This window comes from Sardina pilchardus, chromosome 4, assembly GCF_963854185.1.
Source record: "Sardina pilchardus chromosome 4, fSarPil1.1, whole genome shotgun sequence".
NCBI lineage: Eukaryota > Metazoa > Chordata > Actinopteri > Clupeiformes > Clupeidae > Sardina > Sardina pilchardus.
The window spans coordinates 40,484,649-40,508,305 of record NC_084997.1 but is presented as its reverse complement, the minus strand read 5'-3'; the positions used below and the strand labels follow the sequence as shown (position 1 = coordinate 40,508,305).

Here is a 23,657-nt window from a genome sequence, read left to right as displayed (position 1 = left end):
ATTCACACTATATGAAAGGAGAGCGATAAAAAGGCGATGCAATGAAAAATATGGGTGGACGACCTACATTTTGTGCTGGTGCACCATCCCTGCCAAATAAATGAAAAGATTGTTGAAATCATCAATGTCTTCCATCTTGCTTTATCAAAATCTCAACTGTAGCTTAAAGTTTCCTCAGACAATAATGTGCTTTATGTGAAGTCAAATTCAGTTTGTGGATGATTAAGCTATATGCTGAAATATGTTTCTGGAGTGTTAAAGAGTAAAAGAAAAAATAACAATAAGGACCGTACCAAACCGAAAACCGTGACCCTAAACCATGATACGAACCGAACCGTAGATTTTGTGAACCGTGCCACCCCTAGTGTTGATGACGCGTTACCTGTCAAACGTTAGCTTCCTTCCAACCGACATGCTAACTATACTTCTTTACAGGAAACCAACGTTATGTACTAGGAAGATGTGGATTAGTTGTGCCTTCTATACCGTATGTAGAAAATACAGAAGCTACAACGGCGACACAGGACACATGTTACATGAAGTTATGGGATTCAAAAAAATCTGGAATCTATGGCGGTCCTATGGGGTTAGCCAAGGGTTGATAACCAGCTCCATCCGTGTTTCTACTTCCGGGAATTTGCCTGCCCCTTTGGTGTTGACGCGCTACAAACCTGTCCTGTGTTGATGACGCGTTACCTGTCCTGTGTTGCTGACGCGTTACCTGTCCTGTCCTGATGACGCGTTACCTGTCCTGTGTTGATGACACATTACCTGTCCTGTGGTGATGACACATTATGCATACCTGTCCTGTGTGGGGGACACATTATGCACACCTGTATTATGCATACCTGTCCTGTGTGGGGGACACATTATGCATACCTGTCCTGTGTGAGGGACACATTATGCATACCTGTCCAGGGATGTGATTGGCAAAGGACAAAAAAGCAGGAATATACACCCCCCCCCCCCCCCCCCGTGTAAAAACAAGTTTGTGAACTGCTGCTCTCGTGTATATAGTTAAGGTACGGTAGTGTCGGCTACTGTGCACGTCATAAATGTAATTTACTAGGCAGGTCCGGGGGCATGCCCCCCCGGGAGAAATTTTTAAATATAACCCCTTAAATGACGACATCTGATGACTTTTGAGAACTATTGATAAATATATTTCAAACATTATAAAATATTACAATATAGTCTATAAGGCCTAAAGAAACTCATTTAGAGAAAAGTAACCTAAGCCTACTCAAGACTAGACCAGATATGGCTGAAATATGTAGGCCATCATGATAATTTTGCCAACAATGATGTAGAACCATGTATTCTCTCAGTTCATAACATGTTTTGTTTTAACTTAAACCAACATAAAGTTATCATTTTGACTACATTATTTAGTATAGGCCTACTTGATAACATATAGCCCTTACAGTCCTCTAGTCCTGTACAATATAGTGAACCATAGGCCTATTGACACTGATGCTGATTGAAGAGGTTGCTTGAAAGTTGTTGTATTTAAGTTCCAAAGAAAATCAAATTGCAGCACTCCCTCTCCTTCCAAAGTAACATGTCCTAACTCTCCTCCTAAAATAAATTACAGGCACTGTTATAGCCTACAGTAGGCTACATCTAGTTGTCTAAGTGCACGTACTAACTAAATGGAGAGCTAGGATTAAAATTCAGACTGTGTCTTTAAATAGGCGACTGTTTTCATCTATCAGCACAATGCTACAGTAGGCCATTTCCACTAAAAATTCAGCTCAATATCTTAGCACTATCGTCATACGTTTGCAGATGGCTAGGCCTAATACCGAAATATGTTTTGAATGACATGGGGCGCACGGATGTGAACGGCTGGACAAACGCGAAATGACAATTGTTAGCTAAACAATTTAGTAGACCTAAGGTAGACAGGCTTTGTGGTTAAAACGATGAAAACCAGTAGGCTAGTCTGTCACAGCTAACTTCAAGCACAGTAGCCTAGACTAGTTTACACGCGCAGAAATTAAAAGTCAATATCAGCATCACGAGATTGCTGTCATTATCGGAAAATCCAGATATGTCAAACTGGACGCGAACGCGTGGCAAAGCCAAAAAACAACTTAATTAATGATATCTTTTTAAATAAATAATTTGATCTTTACCGTTTCATGGCTTCAGCTAAGAAACAGTTCACCACACACATCGAACTTGCATCAAACATTCATCAACACGTCTGCTTTCACTTTCAATGAAATCTACTAGGCCTACGGACAAGGCTTGCGGAGTGATGAATGAAATAAGCACCAAACCCGTCGTCATTGTCAGCGGCATATTATTGGTCTCCCCCGAGAAAATTTTGTAAATATTGTTATGTAAATGCATAAATTCTGCGCACTTTCAGCCTACAGCAATGGTCTGTGTTAGGCTACAGATACCCCCCCCCCTTAAAAAAAAAAAAAAAAAACATCGATTTTGCATGATTCACGAGGGTCGCATTTTTACGCCTGAAAATCCGGATTTCCGGATAAATCCGGAAGAATCACATCCCTGCTGTCCTGTGTGGGGGGCATATTATGCAGACATGTCCTGTGTGGGGGACATATTATGCATACCTGTCCTGTGTGGGGGGCATATTATGCAGACCTGTCCTGTGTGGGGGGCATATTATGCATACCTGTCCATATTATGCATACCTGTCCTGTGTGGGGGACACATTATGCATACCTGTCCTGTGTGGGGGGGCATATTATGCATACCTGTCCTGTGTGGGGGTCCCTTGTGTCGGCTCTGGTGGCTGAGAATCACCCTGGGGAGTTGTGTTGTTGGAGCTGGAGCTGTCTGCCTCTGGAGCACAATCAAGATATACACATACATATACATAAACATACTCATACACATATCCCACAACCAAGATACACATACATAAATGTATTCATATACATACAGTTGGGCTAGAGATTGAGCTCACTGAGCATCAAACAGGCTGGAAAAAAACATGCCAATCTCTAGCTACGATGAAGGGATGTGATGATGTGGAGCTATTTTAATTCCAAAGGCCAAGGGAACTTTCTCAGGATGCATAATATCCTTTTCCCATGAAATAGCTGCCTCCGCCTGAAGCGCATACAAATCTTACACAGGACCTAGACTAATGTGTATGTATGTGTGTGTGTGTGTGTGTGTGTGTGTGTCCTACCCAGAGTCCATGGCTCCTGTGAGCAGTGTGTGTGTGTGTGTGTGTTAGGGCTGTCAAAAGTGCTCAAAAATGACGTTAGAATATTCTCTCTAAAAAAACAGATCGATTCGATTATATTCGAATATCTGGTTGCGCATTTTGTCAGTGACGCGCATTACGTCAATAACAGGACAAATTAATACAAAGAGACATAACTACTTGTAAAAGGTAGCTAATTTAAGTATAAACACATTTGACAACGTATTGCCTACTCAAAAACAAGTAAATCAGTGGTCAAGACCGCAGACCTCACTCTCGCTTGCTCTCTCGCACTCACACACACATTTCTCTCTCTTACCCGCACCCTCGCGTTTGTTGCGCACCTAGCTCTCTGCGCACAACGGAAAATGAACAACAACAAACAAATGTTGAGTGCTGGTAAAGATTTTTGTACAAGCAATTTAAGATCGTGACTCTTGTCCCAAATAGGCTATAGCATGCTTCATTCAATGATTGAAACGAATATTATTAAATTAGGCTAATTGTTTTCAGTGTTGCCAACTTAGCGACTTTGTCGCTAAATTTAGCGACTTTTGGCCATCTCTGGCGAGTGAAAATCTTATCTAGCGACTGACAACAAATCTGGCGACTTTTTCGTGTGTCTGGCGACTTTTCCCCCTCCTTGTCTGAGTCGTCACTGCACTTCACGCAGCTCTGAGCTCTCGTCCTCCCTCCCTCTCCCGACCCCGGCCGCCTCTCCCTCCCGCTCCATACCCAGCTGTGTGCACCACCACGTTCGGTACGACTGACGTTCTACAGGCAGCCGCGTGCTTTAAACGAGTATTTGGCTGCTCTGCTCAGTGGCAGCAAAAGACAGCGGTCTGGATTCTGAAAACGGCAGGCAGCTCGGACAAAAGTATAGCTTCCAAGAACTACAAGCAAGCATTAGGCTACAGATCTGTCAGCTAATCCTGGCCAACCCCTGCCATTGTATTTAATTATTGACGCCTTCACTGGCGTGATAGCCTATATGACGCAAAATGAAAGTAAATAAAACAGTGATCACGCAACTTCAACTTCTGATAGAGCCACAATTAAACATTGTATCCATAAGTGAAGCGGGAACCATAGCCTTCTGAGATTCACATAATGTGATAAAGTTATCAGGCTTCAATCAGTGAAAAGCAGATCCAGGGAATAGGTAGGAAATTGCTTTTCAGCCACGTAGCCTAATTTCATTCTGATGTGACAAGATAGTAAAGTAGCCTATACAGAAGTGTAAAGTGTATCAATTAACATACAAGTAGGCTATATTAAATGAAATATATTAGAAATGGGCTCTAAAGTTGGCTCTAATGTCTACTGTATGAGTAGCCTATGAGAAAAGCAAACAGGCATAAAGAGTTATTAAAGGGCCCTCAAGGTTTTTTTTTTTTTTTTGGGGGGGGGGGCGTGTGACGTCATCTAGCGACATTTGGCGACTTTTGGAGCTGGCTTTAGCTACTTTCCATTTGAAATAGTTGGCAACACTGATTGTTTTACAGTGGGCTAGCCTATAAACCCGACTTTAGTTTCATGTGCTGTTACATCGCGTCGTTAATCAGCTTCTCAGCTTTCAATCCCAAAAGTTGTTGTTTCGATTCTATTCGTGACTGTTACACAGGGATACGGTACCACATTGCTTGACAGAACTCCCTGAAGCCTGCCCCATCCACGACACTGATCGGTCTCCTTACAAATGAACGAAATTAATTTCTGCGTGATGGCCTGCTAAAATGGACGCTTAACCCTCTAACCGCCCGGGTTTTTTTGGATTTTTGCATAAAAAATTCAAAAGGCCATGGCTTGAAAGTGGTCAGAGATAAAGTCCTACTGTAAATGTGAAAATCATTGAGTATGAACTAAAGTTTATAAAGGGAGTAAATTTACTCATCTAATTTGCATATTATGACGTCACAGGATGGCAATAGCGTCAAATTATGCACATTTCAGTAAATACTGGTTGTTGAACACATTTGAGCAGTTTTACTTTGATTTTTGTAATTATTCCGACATAACAAACAAACAGGACCACAGCCACATGTAAACCAACAATAGTAAACTATTAGTATTACCACAATCCCTATGTTACTATATAATAAAGTAGCCTGGTCAAATCAGTTCCTATCGCGGATGACTTTGTAGTTCTTCAGAGCGCTATTTTTACTAGACCTGCTGTCTGTACCATGTCAATTACAGACACTATCATCATGATTATCACTGGCACCAAGCACACCATGCTTATTTGAACCCTTTGGTCAACATTGCTGCAGGTAAACACTGACGTACACACGCAAAGACCCACCTCCATTCACAGACGCATCTTGACTGTCACTGCCAATGAACGACCGATCATAATCTTCAAAAGGCAGATATTCTCCTTCAGAATCAGAGTAGGTGACTTACAGACCCAAGACTTCATAACACACGACTTTGTTTTTTAACATTTGCCGTTTTTCTGCTTCAATTTGTGCATAGCGATCGCGCATTTCACTTCCGCGTTATAAACAGGAAATGCGTCTTTTTTTTTTGTTTCTCGCGAGTAATACAGGCACTTCCTGAAAACTTTTTTACTCAAATTTGGGCTTGAATCGAAGCTCTGGATGTCTGCCAACTAGTGGTGGAGAGTACAAAGGCGATTTGTCACCCTACTCGGATCTACCGTCTGTTTTAATCAGTGTTGTTGCTTGTCGCCGTACGGCGCCTTGGGCGGTTAGAGGGTTAAGAGCGTGGCATTGTACGCCAAAAGCATGAAATGCGTCTTGAATTTCCCCTTGGGGATCAATAAAGTATCCATCTATCTATCTATCTATCTAAATGACACTGCAAATGACTTAAGAAACCGTTGTGTCATTCTACGCCTTTTGGTGAGATCAGGCTGTCCCTTCTCTTGTTGCAGACAGAGCTTGTGGCGGCAAAAATCCAAAGTAGGCTAACGATATACAAAAAAGTAGCCTACTGTACCTCCAGGTATGGCTTTTAAGATTTTAGGGGGTTAAAATCACATTCTCTGCTGCGGTCGAGTTGGGCTCTGCACCTTCTGCCATCTTCCAATGAAGTCAACTTTCAATAATGACTGTGCTCGTGCGACTCCTGTCACCTCCCTGACCCTTCACGCAGCGCATCCTATGAGCGCATTCACTCACAAAGCAGACAGCGGCGCCTCTGCTACTGCGGGTGTGTTTTTACACTTTTGAATATTAATTTTCATAATCGAATGTCTGATTTTTAAAACTATTCGAATATAAATTCAATTTAGAATATTCATTGACAGCCCTAGTGTGTGTGTGTGTGTGTGTGTGTGTGTGTGTGTGTGTGTGTGTGTGTGTGTGTGTGTGTGTCCTACCCAGAGTCCATGGCTCCTGTGTGTCCGTCTCAAAAGACGGAGCTGCACGCAAAGGACAGGCAGCTGCAGAGCCACTCCCCCTCTCTGGGTAGCCACTCCCCCCCATCACTGGGGACTCTGGGTAGCCACTCCCCCCCAGTACTGGGGACTCCAGGTAGCCACTCCCCCCCAGCACTGGGGACTCTGGGTAGCCACTCCCCCTCAGCACTGGGGACTCTGGGTAGCCACTCCCCCTCAGCACTGGGGAGTCTGGGTAATCTGTGAGGTAACAGTTGGCAGAGTTGTTAGAACCGTCCTGTGTGTACAGGTGTATGTAGAACTGTGTGTACAGGTGTGTATGAGTAGAACTACTAGGGGGCGGGTGTTTGGTGTGTGTGTGTGGGGGGGGGGGGGGGGTGCGTATGTGTGTGTGTGTGTGTGTGTGTGTCACTAACCTGCCAGCTCCATTCCCAGAAGTCTTTGCTGATCCCTCTGATGGGCCTTCAGCTGTTCCTGCATGTGCTGCTGCCACTGCTTGAGCTGACACACACACACACACACACACACACACACGCGCACACACCAAGTCAAGTCAAGTCAAGTAATAAACATATATATACCACATTTCATACAGATGTCATTCAGTGTGCTTTACATAAACAAAAAACAAACAGTAATAACAGATAAAAGCATAGACGGGCAAAGAGTAGTAGTAGTAATAATAATAATAATAATAAAAGAAAGAAAGGAAAAGTAAGCAATAAAGAATAACTAGAAAAGCACTCATAGAGCGCAGCTACCTCCGCCTGTATTGTTCTTCCTAGGTTGTCATACATTTGAACCTAAACTATTGAGATCGCCACCACGTGGCCATACCATGGCATTACACCACTAAGCTAAATACATAAACGCCTCTGGAATCCCGACCGAATTACGGATCAATCCCAAAATGTTATTGTTTCTTCCATGGGTCATGTCCGACCTTCCCTGAAAATTTCAGACACACACACCCAACAAACACATGCAAGAACACACACCAGGGATGTAAACAGACATGTGGTCAAAAAGGAGTGAGCCTCAGAATGGGGGGGGGGGGGGGGCGTATTATGGGCTTATCGGTGTCTAACCTCTTTTGGAGGAATAGGCCTAATATGGTCACTACGGTCAATGTAGTACCTTTATCCTGTTTCAAAGTTGCTCCACAACCATCATCTTGGTAAACTATCCTACCTTGAGCATACACTGTATTCCATAGCCACTGTATTGAACCCAGGTCTATTGAGTGGTAGATGAGAGAGTGGTAGACGAGAAAGCTAGTCTTGCGCCACTCGAAGCTGTACACACATAGATTACGGCCAGGGCAAAGTTTTGGTCAATGGAGAGGAAGATAAATGCTTATTACCCTCTGTCAATGAAACAGCAGTCTGCTCAACTTACCACGGATATGTTTCATAAGTCACAAAAACTAACGCAATGTTTAGGACAATTGCTTGAAATTCTATTTTTGGTGTTGACATTTGTCATTTTTGACATCCCATTTTAGAGCAAGACAATCGTTTTTATCATTATTATTATTATTATTATTATTATTACTACTAGCCTATTATTATTATTCAGTCTCCATCGGATTCGAAGAGGCACAATGCCGCTTAAAGACGGTACAGACAGCCGATGATCGGCGCAGCACTTAAGGCCTACATAACACACTATCTATTGCAAACATAGCCTACTTGAAACATTCGCACATGGAGGCATTCAATACAAGAGCAATTGATAGTTGTTTTGTGCGATCATTCCCCCTCCCCCATACACTAATCTAGCCAGTTCACTTTACAGACATCACCTGCACCACTGAGGACAACTGCCTCCCCACCCTCTCTTCCCCCTGCATCTTTTAGTAGTTTAGTACGTTAGGCCCAGGGCTTGAAAACGAAATTATTTTTCAATCGAAAACCGAACGGTTCAGGCATGTTTAACGTTTTCGTTCTTGCGTTCCGCCACCAACATATCGTTCCTGAACCGGTTCGGAACGTAAAATATCGTTCGTTCCTATCGTTCGGCAGTGTTTAGCGGGCCTATCAAGTCTATTTTTGTGGTCTATACCTTAGAATAGACGTACTCATTACTATTTGCCCTTGATTTACACCGTAGCTAGTCTATGCCCAAAAATAATAAATCACAGGCGGCATCCAAAAACATTCAGATGGGCTATCCATCCCACATAACCTAGGCTACAGCTTACTGGCCTATTATATGATAAATCATTTCTTATCAAAAACATTTCTGGATAAGTGCTAGAAACTCCTTACCTGGTTGTAAGTTTTATCTATATGGAGATCTTCAAAGGCGTGCTCAATAATTCCTAACCCCGTTTATAAGTGAACATGTTAGCTATAGCCTGTCTGTTGCTGACAATAGGCCTACCTCAACTCTACATAGCCTATAATTGCGCAAACACTTAAAATCCCGACTTTAAAACAACAAGGCGTGGACAGGCAAAATAGGCTACAATCGTGACAGCTGCCTGGATTGAGCCTAGCGGGCGAAGTGAACGCACAACCGGAAATAAAAACCTGACATAGGCTATGATTTTGTGAAATTTTATAAAATATATAGAGAACGAAAAAAAAAACGGTTTTATGGATTTCAGAAAAACTTTCCTGTTCCGGAACAGTTGAAGACCATTTCGTTTTCGTTTCCGTTCCCGTTCCTCATAAAATTCCGTTCGTTTTCGTTTTTCGTTTTCGTTCCTTGAACCGGTTCAGAGCCCTGGTTAGGCCTACTGTATTAGTTGTTTGATTTGCGAGGCAGAGCAGTAGCTGTTTAGGCAACTCATGGAAGAATGCGCAATCTTGATCGCATATACGAATTTACATAGAAGTTAACTTAAAATGTAGTAGCTCTTTTCAGCAGACATCGCAAACATACAACATTCGTAAACTTGAGAACATCTTTCACTCATCATTTTTAATTACTTCTAGCGCCTATGCCTGCTCAGCATAGCCTATTGCTCTCTCTATCTCCCTCCCTCCGAGGTAGCCTACAAGATGTTTCTCCCTCAGGTATAAATGAATGAAAATTGTTTTAGAAAGTAGCCGCGGTAGCCTGCTTCCTCTTTGTTCCAGGCCCGTGATCGTTTTCGGCTGCGCGAACATAGGCTACCTATTAAATGAATAGAAGTGAATTTGGAGAGTGAATTAGAACTAGACACCCATCCATTTGAGAGCTTAGATTATCTGCCCAAACCCGAACTGCGGGCCGGTGTTACGGATCTCGAGATCCAACAACACCGGTGTTGGGTCGAAATTGTTCATCCCTCGGTTCCGTCGGGTCAGGTTCCTAATCACAGAACGCATGTCTCCATTTTAAAATAGCCTATAAATAACATTTCTAAGTAGCATAGAAAATGTAAAAACTAAATATAAAAAATAAAATACTTTGAAAAAGTTTAAAGTCAAGTTTGCTTAAAGGGATAATCCGGAGTGAAATGCACTTTAGATCAATTTTTCGGACTATTGGGAGTACATACGTTGAGTTGACACCAAAATCATGTCATTCGGATGTATTTTGAGAAAGTTCGAGTTCACCGTTCTTAGACAAAACTCGTTAGCCTGGAAGTGACCGGGGCAGGTCCTTTCGCCACTACAAAACGCTATTTTTATACCTCTTCTACTGTTCCAAACAACGCTACACTTACGTGGTAGTGAGTAGAGGGTCCCTAAAGCCAAACCGAAGTATCCCCACGTCTTTATGTGGTCGGATAGAGAGTCCAGAATGAATTTAATCGAGTCAGTACCTTCCGGAAATGTCGCTGTGGCAGCTGCGCAACGCTTCAACAACACTTTACTAACATTTCCGGAAAGGTACTGACTCGATTAAATTCATTCTGGACTCTCTATCCGACCACATAAAAACATGAGTATACTTCGGTTTGGCTTTAGGGACCCTCTACTCACTACCACATAAGTGTAGCGTTGTTTGGAACAGTAGAAGAGGTATAAAAATAGCGTTTTGTAGTGGCGAAAGGACCTGCCCCGGTCACTTACAGGCTAACGAGTTTTGGCTAAAAACGGTGAACTCGAACTTTCTCAAAATACATCCGAATGTCATGATTTTGGTGTCAACTCAACGTATGTACTCCCAATAGTCCGAAAAATTGATCTAAAGTGAATTTCACTCCGGATTATCCCTTTAAGGTTTGTTCAAGAACTCTGCCAGAGTTTTTACCTCAAACAACACAAAGCCACAGAAGTTTGGAGACAACGACATTGAGGCCATCTCCAGTCACTTTCAAGAGGTCCTGTTGTCAGCCAAGGTTGCAACAGAAAAGATCCTGGAACAATGGACCATACTCATAACGAGACTGTACCAACAGGCGAACTTTGACAACCTGACCTGGCCCGAGGTGAACACACAGAATAAGGAGGGTCTAAACACCCAAGTCAGCTCTGCTGTTGAAGACTAGGATTAGGTTTTATTTTTGAATAACTGAGAAAACAGAAGATGTTGATGTTTGTTTTGCGTATTATTAACCTAATCATTCCTCAAGAAAGAAGTTTGTGATAATAATAAAGTCTGTGAGTTAGCCTTCCATGCTAAATCAACATCTACATGAAATAATGATACATGTTGGGTATGTTAAGAAAAACAAATGTTGAAGTGTGAGTGTTTCCCTATAGAACTTTTCAAGATTCTCTGTGCGGTCTATTGACTATGTACCAGCCCTAAATGTTTATCAGTAGTGACATGGTCCCATGCCAAGTGGAACTTTTAAAGATTCAGAGAAATACTAGATATCAAGAAAGAGGAAATGATAGAACTATAAAATAAGTCTAACCTTTTGTTTATTGTATCATGAATATACACATAATGTATTGATGCAATAGAAATGGAGCTTCATAGCTCCACAGGGGGGAATATGTGGGATACATTTTATATGTTTCCCATTGTATTAACCATTTACTATAGCTTACATATATGTGACCCTGTAAAGCGGAACCAGTCGTTTCGGTAAAATTTAGTAAATTAAGTTATTGTACTCACGTGAACGGCCATAAACTAAGCTTTCCAACGATATGTATATCGAGGGTATTACACAAACTATCGCTAAGATAACCGCATCCAAAGTTGACATGGTTCTCCTGTCATGATATGCCAGAAGAGGAGAAATCACCTGTTTAAGCAGCGCGTGCACAACGGGAATGACAGCAAATGTGTTGAATCTTCGCCGGGTTTAACAATCAACATGTAGGTTTTTCAGTGAAATGCGTTCACGATATGAAACTGTAGACTGTATACAGCCGAATTATGCGAAAACGTGAAATTCAACATTTTAACCCGGAAGTTTGTTATTGTTGATTTTCTCAAAATAACGATGTGCGCAAAACGACTGATTTCGCTGTGAATGGTCACATATAATTAACTCTAGTTGCCATCCAGGCCTTACGAATGTGAGGATGGTGACCCCATGGTGAACCCATGGCACACAAACACAAACATGGTTGAGGAGTTCTTGTAAACATTCTTATCTCTGTTAATCACCAGGTGGTTAAAGACTCACTAAAGTGTATCTAGTGATTTTCCATGTGTGTGTGTGTTAAGGGTATAAGAAAGGGCTTCACCCACAGATGTGTGGGCTTGTTACTTTGACTTCATGTCAGTAACATGCTCCCGGTATCGTGAATAAAGCTGCAGTCTCACACCAGTTGTCTTGGAATAATTTTGACCACAGCCACAGAAGTTTGGAGACAATGACATTGAGGCCATCTCCAGTCACTTTCAAGAGGTCCTGTCGTCAGCCAAGGTTGCCACAGAAAAGATCCTGGATCAATGGACCATACTCAAAACGAGACTGTACCAACAGGCGAACTTTGACAACCTCACCTGGCCCGAGGTGAACAGACAGAATAAATGCCTATGTCCCGATGTTCTTAGCCTCATCGACCTGATCCTGTCCATTCCAGCATCCACCGCTGAATGCGAACGAGGCTTCAGCGTAATGAAGCAGGTAATAATTGATTCATTACCTCTGTGTTTCTCAAGAACTCTGTGCTTTAATGTACTCAGTGCCCCTTTCCCTCTATTTTGCATACATTAGGTCAAGACTGATTGGAGGGCCTCACTCCTGAAGCTCTTTCAGACCTTCTCACAGTACAACTCCTCTCCCCAGACTTGAAACAGTTTGATCCCACACCTTCAATCAACTTGTGGGCCGAAGAGGGTGTTCGAATGAAAAGGCCAGACTTTACGGAGGGCAGAGTGGATGAAGAATACTTTGCCTGATTACTTTGATTATTTGATTACTTTGCCTCATATGTTCAGTTATTGACCAAGTATGAATGATACACATGAATGAAATTTAAGGTGTTAAAAATACTGCAGTAGTTTTAATAAATGACTGGAAAGTAAAAAAAAAAAAAGTCTTTGTTCAATCTTTTCAAAATATTAAGGTTTTCCTTGTGACGTTTTGGTCACGTGATTCTAAGTTCCATCGCCGACTGGTAGTCAACTGGTAGGCAAGCTGGCGAGTCAACGCACTGAACCTTCGTTGGCTAACCTAACTTTTTCATACATTAACTTGATTAACAGGCTAGATATGGCGGGACGCCTAAGCACACTGCCGCCTCATGGAACAGGCACAACAAAGTCAGCATATTTTTTACCTCGTTTTTATACACATTACACGTGAACACGTCCTCTCCATACATGTTCTGCCTTGGATGGATCTTAAAAGCTATGTTTCCACCAGGCAGTATGGTACAGTTCGGTTCAGTACGTTACGTTTTGGTACGGATCAGTCCGGTTTGTGTACCCACTGCAAAAGGCACTACTGTATAAGATTGCTGGCTGTGCGCCATAGGGCAGCATTATCATATCATTTAAATAAACTCGTCATAAAAATAAATACAGTGGACACATAAAGCTGCTTGTTTATGTTGCATATTACATTACGTTCTCCTGCATTTTCCTAACCACTTCGTCAGGTGGCGACACCTAATACCGTACCACAAACGGAAACGATTAAACAAACAAACAAACAAATGCTACGCAAGTAGTTGCCATCTCTTAATCTGTGTTTCGATCATAAAAAATACATTTCGGAGATATTTGTAAGCGTAGTAACTATAGTAGGCCTATGTGTAACATAATGTAACCCCGCTGATATGTACGGAATGATATGTTTTGCCTACCACTCTGGCTACTACTCCAGTTGTAAACAAACGGTCACATGAACTTAAGGCATTATGACGTTCGTGGAGGCAAAACCTTAATAGTGTATAATGACATGAAAAAAGCAATAGTTAAAAGGTCGTATCATCGTTGGTACTTAAAAATAGCTTTAAAATGTGTTTTTTGGCTGGTAAAAAATCTGCTTGGCCGGTAACTTTTTCCAGTTACCAGCCACATTGCCTGGTAAGCCAAAATGTTAATTTTTACCCCTGTGTGTGTGTGTACCTGTTGTAGTTTGAGGGGCAGAGGCAGGTCCTGTGCGTGCGTGCGTGTGTGTGTGTGTGTGTGTGTGTGTGTGTGTGTGTGTGTGTGTGTGTGTGTGTGTGTGCAGGTGTGTGTATGTGTGTGTGTACCTGTTGTAGTTTGAGGGGCAGAGGCAGGTCCTGTGCGTGTGTGTGTGTGTGTGTGTGTGTGTGTGTGTGTGTGTACCTGTTGTAGTTTGAGGGGCAGAGGCAGGTCCTGTGCGTGTGTGTGTGTGTATGTGTGTGTGTACCTGTTGTAGTTTGAGGGGAAGAGGCAGGTCCTGTGCGTGTGTGTGTGTGTATGTGTGTGTGTACCTGTTGTAGTTTGAGGGGCAGAGGCAGGTCCTGTGCGTGTGTGTGTGTGTATGTGTGTGTGTACCTGTTGTAGTTTGAGGGGAAGAGGCAGGTCCTGTGTGTGTTGCAGCATCTCCTCCAGGCTCCTGGGTGTGTGTGTGTGTGTGTCTGTGGGGGGAGGGGAGGGGGGCAGGGGGCTGAACTCCGAGCAGAAGGAGGAGTCTAGATGTTGGGGGGCGGAGCTAACACTGCTGCAGGGCGTGGCCAAACTGTGCCCCATCCAATCAGAGGGCGGATACGGCTGCACAGGAGATGACATCACAGGATCTGTAAGAGTCAAGTCAAGTGTATTTATAGCGCATTTCATACACAGAGGCCAATACGTGTGCTTTAAATTAGGGCTGGAACAATACGCATCACACATAACATTTCTATAGCCTAACTTGGAACACCAGAGGATTAGAATACAATATATCTATTGTTTAATATCCTGAAAGAGATATGAATTTCTGATATTTATGACAGCATACTTTATGCATATCAGCCCTTGAGCAATACAACTACTGTTGTCTAATTACTGTAGCAGATCTGCCATTGCCAAAACATTTTATGAGTACTACCGATTTCAATGAAATTCAATACCAACTTCGTATCCGTTCGCCCCTTCTACGTACAGCCCAAAGTGAATGGGCTACAACCAGGGTAGCCTACTTTGGTGGCACTGTATGTGTGTGTGTGTGTGTGTGTGCGCGTGTGCGTGTAAAGAATATCATACAAATTATATATCAGGGCCTGAATTTGTGTGCGGGATTGCGGGTATCCCGTATATTTTTTTCATTTCCCGCACCTTAATTCGGAGATTCCCGCATTAGAATATCATTGGAGGAAGATCCTCCGCGGAAGTGCCTCCGTCAATGAACCAATCAGTGGAGCTGATCGTGTTGCTAATAATGCAGGTTAACTGTACATATCAGAAGTTGTCATGCCGCAGGAAAGTCGAGCATGTGGATCGAAAATTAACTGAATTAACTTAATCATTTCAGTTGCTTAGTTGTTAATAAATCAAACGTTTTATTGAGCATCCAACTTCGTGTCACTCACTGGACTTACAATCAGGGTCAGAACGGCAGAAAGACGTACGAAACTCCAATGGTAGCAGGCAGCTAGCTAGGGTAAGTCAGTTAACGTAGCAAAGGAGAGAGCAAGGAAATTATATGTTGCCTCGTACCTAGCAAATGAACGAACGTCTGAACAAAGACATTTCTGTAACTACAGTATTTAGGTCTAATTTAGCTGAAAACGAATTTAAGTAATTTTAACATAACTAGCAAGGTTTGAAATTGTATCCTAGGATTTTCTTTTATTGTTTTTACAAAGTGCCATTGATGCATTCTCTTTTAAAACATTTGGAAACTAGTTGATTAAAGGTTTCTAATGGTGTCACTTATGAGTCATTCTGTGTCAAATCAGATAAGGTTGTTGCTGCACCTTCTCAGATTTTGTTCAAACTTTGTCTATATCATCAATGGGTCCTACAACCAAGGCCTGTGAAATATTTCTGTGCAAATCATCTGTCTTCTTTTTCAGACCTTGTAATTGTTTCATTTTTACAGCTTGAAAAACACATGCCATGTTTGGGCATTACAGTTTTTCTCAAATGCTAAAACACAAAAGCCAATCCTCTAAACCAAATGACCAGTTGTCTAAATACAATTTACTAAATCTAGCCATAATTTTTCAATACCATAAACACATTTCACATGAAGACACAATTCACAAAACACAATTCTCCGTTCTCATAAATCTAAGCACATCTTTCCTTGCTAAAACACATGTTGCAAAACATATTCTCAAATGAAAGCTCATGTGATGCAAAATGCTTGCCACAGTCAGCAATAACTGAACACAATGAACACACCTGGCGTCATTTATTACACACAACGACTCAAAATTTAAGACACTTGTTGCTAATGCCCACAGTGACTGTGGTGTGTGTGTGTGTGTGTGGTGTGAATGAAGAAAATAAAAGAACTTCATACCCTGATCATGTGTGAGTACTGTTGTGTGCAATAGATTCGTTTTTTGCATTGAGTTGTGTTACAGTAGTGTACTTGCAGAATTTTCTGTAATCTTCATATGAAACTCACAACTCTAAATGAAAAGCTCTTTTCCAAAACGCTATAAATCCATTTTTGAAAACATTACTGTACTGTAACAAATCATGTTACTGTATTTACAGTAATTGTGTGTTTCAGGTAATATCAATAAAAATGCAGTTGTTTTGTTTTTATTGAGTAAAGATAAATTATTGTAACTAAACATAACCCAATACAGTTTCACTGAGATTACTTGAAAAACAAAATTTTAAAAATATATTTATGAAAATTCATTAGTAAAATGGTGGATATAGCGTTTTGGAAAATAACTCTTCAAATGCCTAATCCTCTGCAGAGATCAAAGAAGATCTGTTACTCTAAAGTTTTTTTAAAATATGCATTGGCAGTTATGAAACAAAGAACCTTCTCACAAATTGAGCATTGCGTTTTCAATTGTTTTGCTGTAGTGTGTAATGATGTGTATAGAGTTTACATTTTTTAAAGCTTCCAGCTGCTCTTTGGGTGTGAAAGTTTGAGTTTTGAAGTGAGAAGGTGTGGTTGTGCTTATGTAGCTTTAGAAAAGGGTATTGTGTTTAGACACTGGGGAACATGGAGGAAACGTTTGTGAAATGTGTTTTGAGAAAAACTGTAATATCTTGACAAATATGTTCCCTAGCCACCATTTTCTAGGGTGGAAGATCAACTCCTAACTGGCATTTGAGCCTCCTACAGATTCTAGTTCTTGAGCAATGAGCTTGTAGCCTGACGAGCCAGACCCACATCAAGATGTAGGGTCTGGACACTCACCGTAGACAGGGCTCAATCAGAGGGGTGGGATAAACAGTTGTCTTTCAAATTCCCTCCCCGCAATAGGATAACGCTAAACGAATCATCTTCTTGTTTTCAAGTAGCAGGATGCATAACCTTCCCTCGCCACGCAATAGGATAACGCTAAACGAATCATCTTCTTGTTTTCAAATAACAGGATGCGTTACCGTCGCAACTTCTGGTCGCATGTCAGTCACCATTATGTTAAGCCCACCCACTGACTCTATACACGCTGTGATTGGCCCGCTTTTATTTTCCATTTCTCAGCTCGTTGCTCTACGGAGCGTTGCTAGACTGCCCCGCCAGCCAAATTACATTTGCTGCCGCTAGGGGCGTCTAGATTTCTAGGCTAATGAGCTTGTGAACTTGGACAAAAAAAAGAGGCAGACCCCCCCCCCCCCCGTAAAACTGGCTGTTACTTGAAAAGTATTGATCTTAGCACAAAACCATTTCACAGAGTGTCTCCTGGGTAACATAGGTGCACATGGTATTTTTTTCAGATGTTTTTGAGACGCAAGTGCGTGCGCTTTGGTTGATTTGACGTGGAATGACCCAAATAGACTTTGCCAGAGTCTAATTTAGCAAACCAGTGATAGTGATCCTTCTCAAAGAGGGTAAGAAACAGCATGTGTGACAACATAAGCCATCGCTTCTACACCTAAGGACCTGTGACCATGACAACATAAGTTAAGGGCCTGTGACCATGACAACATAACTGTGACATGACAACATAAGTTAAGGGCCTGTGTCGTCTTAAGACGGCTGCTGCAGGCGGCTACCAAGTCGAATCCACCTATTGTTCAACGCCCAAAGGGTAAAATCCACCTATTGTTCAACACCCAAAGGTTAAAATAGCTGTGGCATGAGGCGCGTACCCAAAGGTTAAAACGACGCTGAGACGCTTGTTAAACAAGGATGCAGCTTTCAGTTACAATTGACCAAGTTCCCATTGAAATGCACTACGGGCCTGATGCATGTACTGGCCAGGAGATGGCGCCATATCCCTGCACATGACCATAGGTCACCTTTTAGGCCTGGCCAGAGAATGTCTAATGAGGAGAGAACATCCACTCTCTGGAAATAAACTGCTATAAACAAGCAGTAGCACTTTAAAGCAAATTCTGTGACTTACTAGAAGCCAGTGCAGGGATTTAAAGGAATAGTTCGGAATTTTGGACATAGGACCTCATTTCCAACTTTGCCGAGGTGACATAAGTCGGTGGAGACCATTTTTATCGCGTTTAACCCCTTCCTTCAGTTGTAGCGTTCACCTTTGCTAAGGCTGGTTCTGAGCTAACGCATTTCAACGGTAACATCCAAAACAGTCTTACCCTTAGCCTACTCACTCCACAGCACACCCGAGACAAGTAAATTAAATCGTCAGACTATCGATATACATGTCCGTGTTGATAGAATAATTTTAGAAATAAAACTAACCTTGCCACTCAATGATTTATTCCATTTTGAGGGACTAGTTTCTCAATATCAATCCGCCACTGCCATACAGGGAACAAAGTAGGCTATTGCAATGCGATGCAAGGTTAGTTTTATTTCTAACATTGTTCTATGAACACAGGCATGTGCATCGATAGTCTGACGTTATAATTTATTTGTTTCGGGTGTTCTGTGGAGTGTTTTCAGTGGCAGGCTGGATGTTACCGTTGACTTGCGTTATCTTGGCACCAGATTAGCACGAGATGAACGCTGCAACTCATAGGAAGGGCAGAAATTCACTGAAAATGGTCTTCACCGACCTATACCACCCCGACTAAGTTGGAAATGAGGTCCTATGTCCAAAATTCCGAGCTATTCCTTTAAGAATTGGAGTGATGTGGTCAGTTATTTTTGTTTTGGTGAGCACACTAGTTTCTGCATTATTAATAAATGCATGAATGTTTTTTTTGACATCAGCCCACTAAGCTTGGCAATATTTTTGATGTGGTAAAAAGCTTCCATGTGGTTGCAGAAATTTAGATCACTGTCAATTAATACGGCAAGATTTTTAACAGTGTCTTTTGCTTTCAATCCTTTATCAAGGAGAGTGGAAACCCTAAGTCTTTCCTCTTTTTTTACTAAATACAGTTACTTCCGTTTTGTCTTAATTCAGCTGAAGAAAATGTTGAAACGTCCAGTTAGTGTTTTGTTCTACACAGACAGAGAGCAGAAATCTGAGCAAGAGTCTTCACAGCTGACAGTTTTCATAACATTTCCCCACATCGTGTTCTGTTATTCTTGCTGTAACATATATCTTGTACAAAGATGCATTTTATTATTAAAGTGGCATGGTTGCTGTCAAAATTCACCGGTGTTAGTTTGAACACATTTCCTCAATATCGGCTTTTGGGGATGAATGGGAGCCGTAAATCCCAGACTAGCGGCGACCAATTAATATTTTGCCGGATTGGGTGACACGTCCTGCCTTAATATACGCGATAGATGTGCTGCCTACAGTATTTTAATACATAACGCTATACTCACTCTTTACATGTAAACATATCCTTTACGTACATTCATTTCCACGTGAACGTAGCATACGACCACGTAAGGTAACGATAAATTAGCTTATGATAGGACAGCTGACAAACTCGTTATCATTATCGTTACACTAGCCGAGAAGGTAAACAGACGCGTCTATCTTCATCAAGTCGAGTTGGCTGGACCATTACGTTAAGCACTTAAACTAAGACGAAACTGTGAAAAAAAGTAATGTTGCTCACAGTACAAAATGCAAAACCACAAGCATCAAGAGGCTAACGTCAACAGCTAGCTAACTTATCTTGGATGAAGTTAACGTCAGAAAGGTTGCCTTGCTTCATGTCAACTGTTGACACAAACCAGTTTTCCGATAATGTTAAGACACCCCAGGTTTGCAACTAAAGCAACACTTTCACAGACCAAGTTATAGCAGTTATGTGTAGAGACAGCCACTTACCCTTGAAGTTCAACGTTTCTAACCTGGTAAAGTTAACGCAAGAGGAATAGGTCGACTTTCCAAACGAACCGCCACTGCACAATCAAACCCGCGAGAGTCATACGTATTTGCGTCATGTACGTAGCTCGGCGCTACCGGGAATTGTAGTCTTTCCTATTCTTCCTGTGCAACGGTAACTTGCTTTCATTCACCAAACCATCTCAATGGACATCCCCACCACGTCTGCTGCAATTTAAAACAGTTATTGAAGTAGGGAGAAAGGAGATGTAACTGAATTATTTTTTTAATATTAGACTGTACTAATTTGATTTTAAACCCATTCAAATGGCAATGTGGCCTTCAAAACCCGGAAGCGTAAGAAATACACACATAATATCCTTAAAAATCTCTTTATTATCACAAATGATGGTACATTTCTAACTGTGCACTAGATGCATCTTAACTCTTCAGCATGTATGTACATACGTGTGTGTGTGTGTGTGTGTGTGTGTGTGTGTGTGTGTTTGGGGGGGGGGGGGGGGGTTTATCCTTTTACAAAAAACACACTACAATGGAATTCTCACAGAGTGATTCCCATTTGGCACAAATGTAAAGACTTTATAAAAGAGACAGAATATAAACTACATCCGCCTGCACACCACACACTGCCTACGCTTACAAGCACAACATATTTCTACTTTAATCAGAATGGTGAAATTATACAGAATTAATAATGAGGATAACAACCTGGATAAGACCTAAGTCTACTTCTAAGACCCATATCACCTGTACTACCAGAACACTGGGCCATTAACCACATTACTGGGGAAATGTCCCTTTTGAAATATAAATTTACGCATCAATTTACGCATTTTCATCCAAGGAATTAAGGCAGCTTGGTCGGTTGCTCTGACAACTTGGCAACATAGTGAAAAGTGTGGAAATCTGGAGTGAAAATAAGGCCCAGCATGCTAACCAGATTAGGCCTAGCGTGCTAACGAGGCTAAATGATGCCTCACATGCTAACCAGATGAGGCCTAGCGTGCTAACGAGGCTAAATGATGCCTCGCATGCTAACCAGATGAGGCCTAGCGTGCTAACGAGGCTAAATGATGCCTCACATGCTAGACTAAATGAGGACGATTTATGAACTCAAACCTGACAGCTAAAATGTAATTGGAATTAATGGAATGGAATTAATGGATGGGCAAAAGCATTGCAAAATCTGAATATGTTGTGCATGTAACCATAGTCACCAACTCGCAGCATCACCATGGCAATAGGGCATTTGATCGAGTTCCAGAACATTCCTGGCTCACAGCTGCCCTCCATCTTCACATGAGTGATATACACATACTGTATAATATAACACAGTCACAACAGTGGGGCTATGAATTACCTCAGCATCATAACAGAGTCACAACAGTGGGGATATGAATCACCTCAGCATCATAACACGGTCACAACAGTGGGGATATGAATCACCTCAGCATCATAACAGAGTCACAAGAGTGGGGATATGAATCACCTCAGCATCATAACAGAGTCACAACAGTGGGGATATGAATCACCTCAGCATCATAACAGAGTCACAACAGTGGGGCTATGAATCACCTCAGCATCATAACAGAGTCACAACAGTGGGGCTATGAATTACCTCAGCATCATAACACGGTCACAACAGTGGGGATATGAATTACCTCAGCATCATAACAGAGTCACAACAGTGGGGCTATGAATCACCTCAGCATCATAACACGGTCACAACAGTGGGGATATGAATCATCTCAGCATCATAACAGTCACAACAGTGGGGATATGAATCACCTCAGCATCATAACAGAGTCACAACAGTGGGGATATGAATCACCTCAGCATCATAACAGTCACAACAGTGGGGCTATGAATCACCTCAGCATCATAACAGAGTCACAACAGTGGGGCTATGAATCACCTCAGCATCATAACAGAGTCACAACAGTGGGGCTATGAATCACCTCAGCATCATAACAGTCACAACAGTGGGGCTATGAATCACCTCAGCATCATAACAGAGTCACAACAGTGGGGCTATGAATCACCTCAGCATCATAACAGAGTCACAACAGTGGGGCTATGAATCACCTCAGCATCATAACAGAGTCACAACAGTGGGGCTATGAATCACCTCAGCATCATAACAGAGTCACAACAGTGGGGCTATGAATCACCTCAGCATCATAACAGAGTCACAACAGTGACCGCACAGAGGATATGATCATCACTTCAGCATTATAAAACAATAGGATGAATCCTCATTTCAGCATTATAAAACAATAGGATGAATCCTCATTTCAGCATTATAAAATAATGACAACAATGATAAGTTTTACAGTTACAACACAGGGGACATAAGTAGTCATTATAAAAGTATTACAACAGTGACAACACTGGGAATATGACTCATCATAATTAAAATATAGAACACCTGAACTGGCTTGGCCTGGAAGCTGCACTTGCATATGGCACACTGCATTTGTGTGTGTGTGTGTGTGTGTGTGTGTGTGTGTGTGTGCATACATATGTGTATGGATGGGTCTGTGTGTGTGTGAATGCGTGTGTGCATGTGTGTGTGTGTGTGTGTGTGTGTGTGTGTGTGCGCACTTTAAGAGTCGTCAGATTATCCCCACAGGTCCTCTGTCCGACCAAACTTGTAGATGAGTGTACTGCAAGAGAGCAAAACAACCAACAGTTCATATGTGACCCTCCATAGCGAAAACAGTCACTTCGGTAAAATCTACAAAATCAAAATTAAGCTATTGTGCTCACATGAAAGGCCATAAACTAAGCTTTACAACGATACATATGGCGAAGGTATTACAGAAACTAAGATCGCTAAGATAACAGCATCCAAAGTTGACATGGTTCTCCCGTCACGATATGCCAGAAGAGGAGAAATCAACTTTTTAAGCAGCATGGACAACGGGAATGACTGCTAATGTGTAGAATCTTCACCGGGTTGAACAGTCAAAACGTATGTTTTTCCGTGAAATGAGTTCACGGTATGAAACTGTAGACTGTATACTGTCAAATTGTGCGAAAACGTGAAATTCAACATTTTAACCCGGAAGTTTGTTTATTGTGGATTTTCTCAAAATAGTATCGTCTGACAAGCGACTGTTTTCGCTAAGGAGGGTCACATATGAGTATAATAACAGTATAGTCTTTGAATGTTTAACACTCTGTAAAGCGCCATGAGACATGTGTAATGTTTGGCGCTCTATAAGTTAAATTAAATTGAAATTGAAACATTTATCAAACGGTTCATATGAGTATAATAAGAGTATAGCTTATATATCAAACGGTTCATATGAGTATAATAAGAGTATAGCTTATATATCAAACGGTTCATATGAGTATAATAACAGTATAGCGTTAGCTTATATATCAAACGGTTCATATGAGTATAATAAGAGTATAGCTTATATATCAAACGGTTCATATGAGTATAATAACAGTATAGCTTATATATCAAACGGTTCATATGAGTATAATAACAGTA

At 41.6% G+C, this 23,657-nt stretch overlaps 2 protein-coding genes across 9 annotated transcripts in view; both read right to left on the bottom strand.

The window, feature by feature from the left end:
* The window catches only part of cenpj (centromere protein J), a 55,385-nt gene extending 35,136 nt beyond the window's left edge, over positions 1–20,249 (bottom strand). For both annotated transcript variants that reach the window (XM_062535508.1, XM_062535509.1), the window contains exons 1-5: positions 20,138–20,249; positions 14,367–14,608; positions 6,971–7,055; positions 6,537–6,794; positions 2,733–2,820 (exon numbers count right to left, since the gene is read on the bottom strand). In XM_062535508.1, the coding sequence (XP_062391492.1) occupies positions 2,733–2,820; positions 6,537–6,794; positions 6,971–7,055; positions 14,367–14,600 (665 nt within the window). In that variant the 5' untranslated portion in view covers positions 14,601–14,608; positions 20,138–20,249. The remainder of the gene's footprint in view (positions 1–2,732; positions 2,821–6,536; positions 6,795–6,970; positions 7,056–14,366; positions 14,609–20,137) is intronic.
* A 261-nt stretch (positions 20,250–20,510) lies between these two features.
* Positions 20,511–23,657, bottom strand: part of LOC134079250 (transmembrane protein 50B-like) — a 6,620-nt gene continuing 3,473 nt past the window's right edge. For 2 of the 7 annotated variants that reach the window (XM_062535503.1, XM_062535504.1), the window contains exon 7: positions 20,511–22,821. In XM_062535503.1, coding sequence (XP_062391487.1) covers positions 22,776–22,821 — 46 coding nt within the window. In that variant the 3' untranslated portion in view covers positions 20,511–22,775. The remainder of the gene's footprint in view (positions 22,822–23,657) is intronic. The other 5 variants (XR_009938896.1, XR_009938898.1, XR_009938897.1 and 2 more) reach the window with 5 other exon arrangements.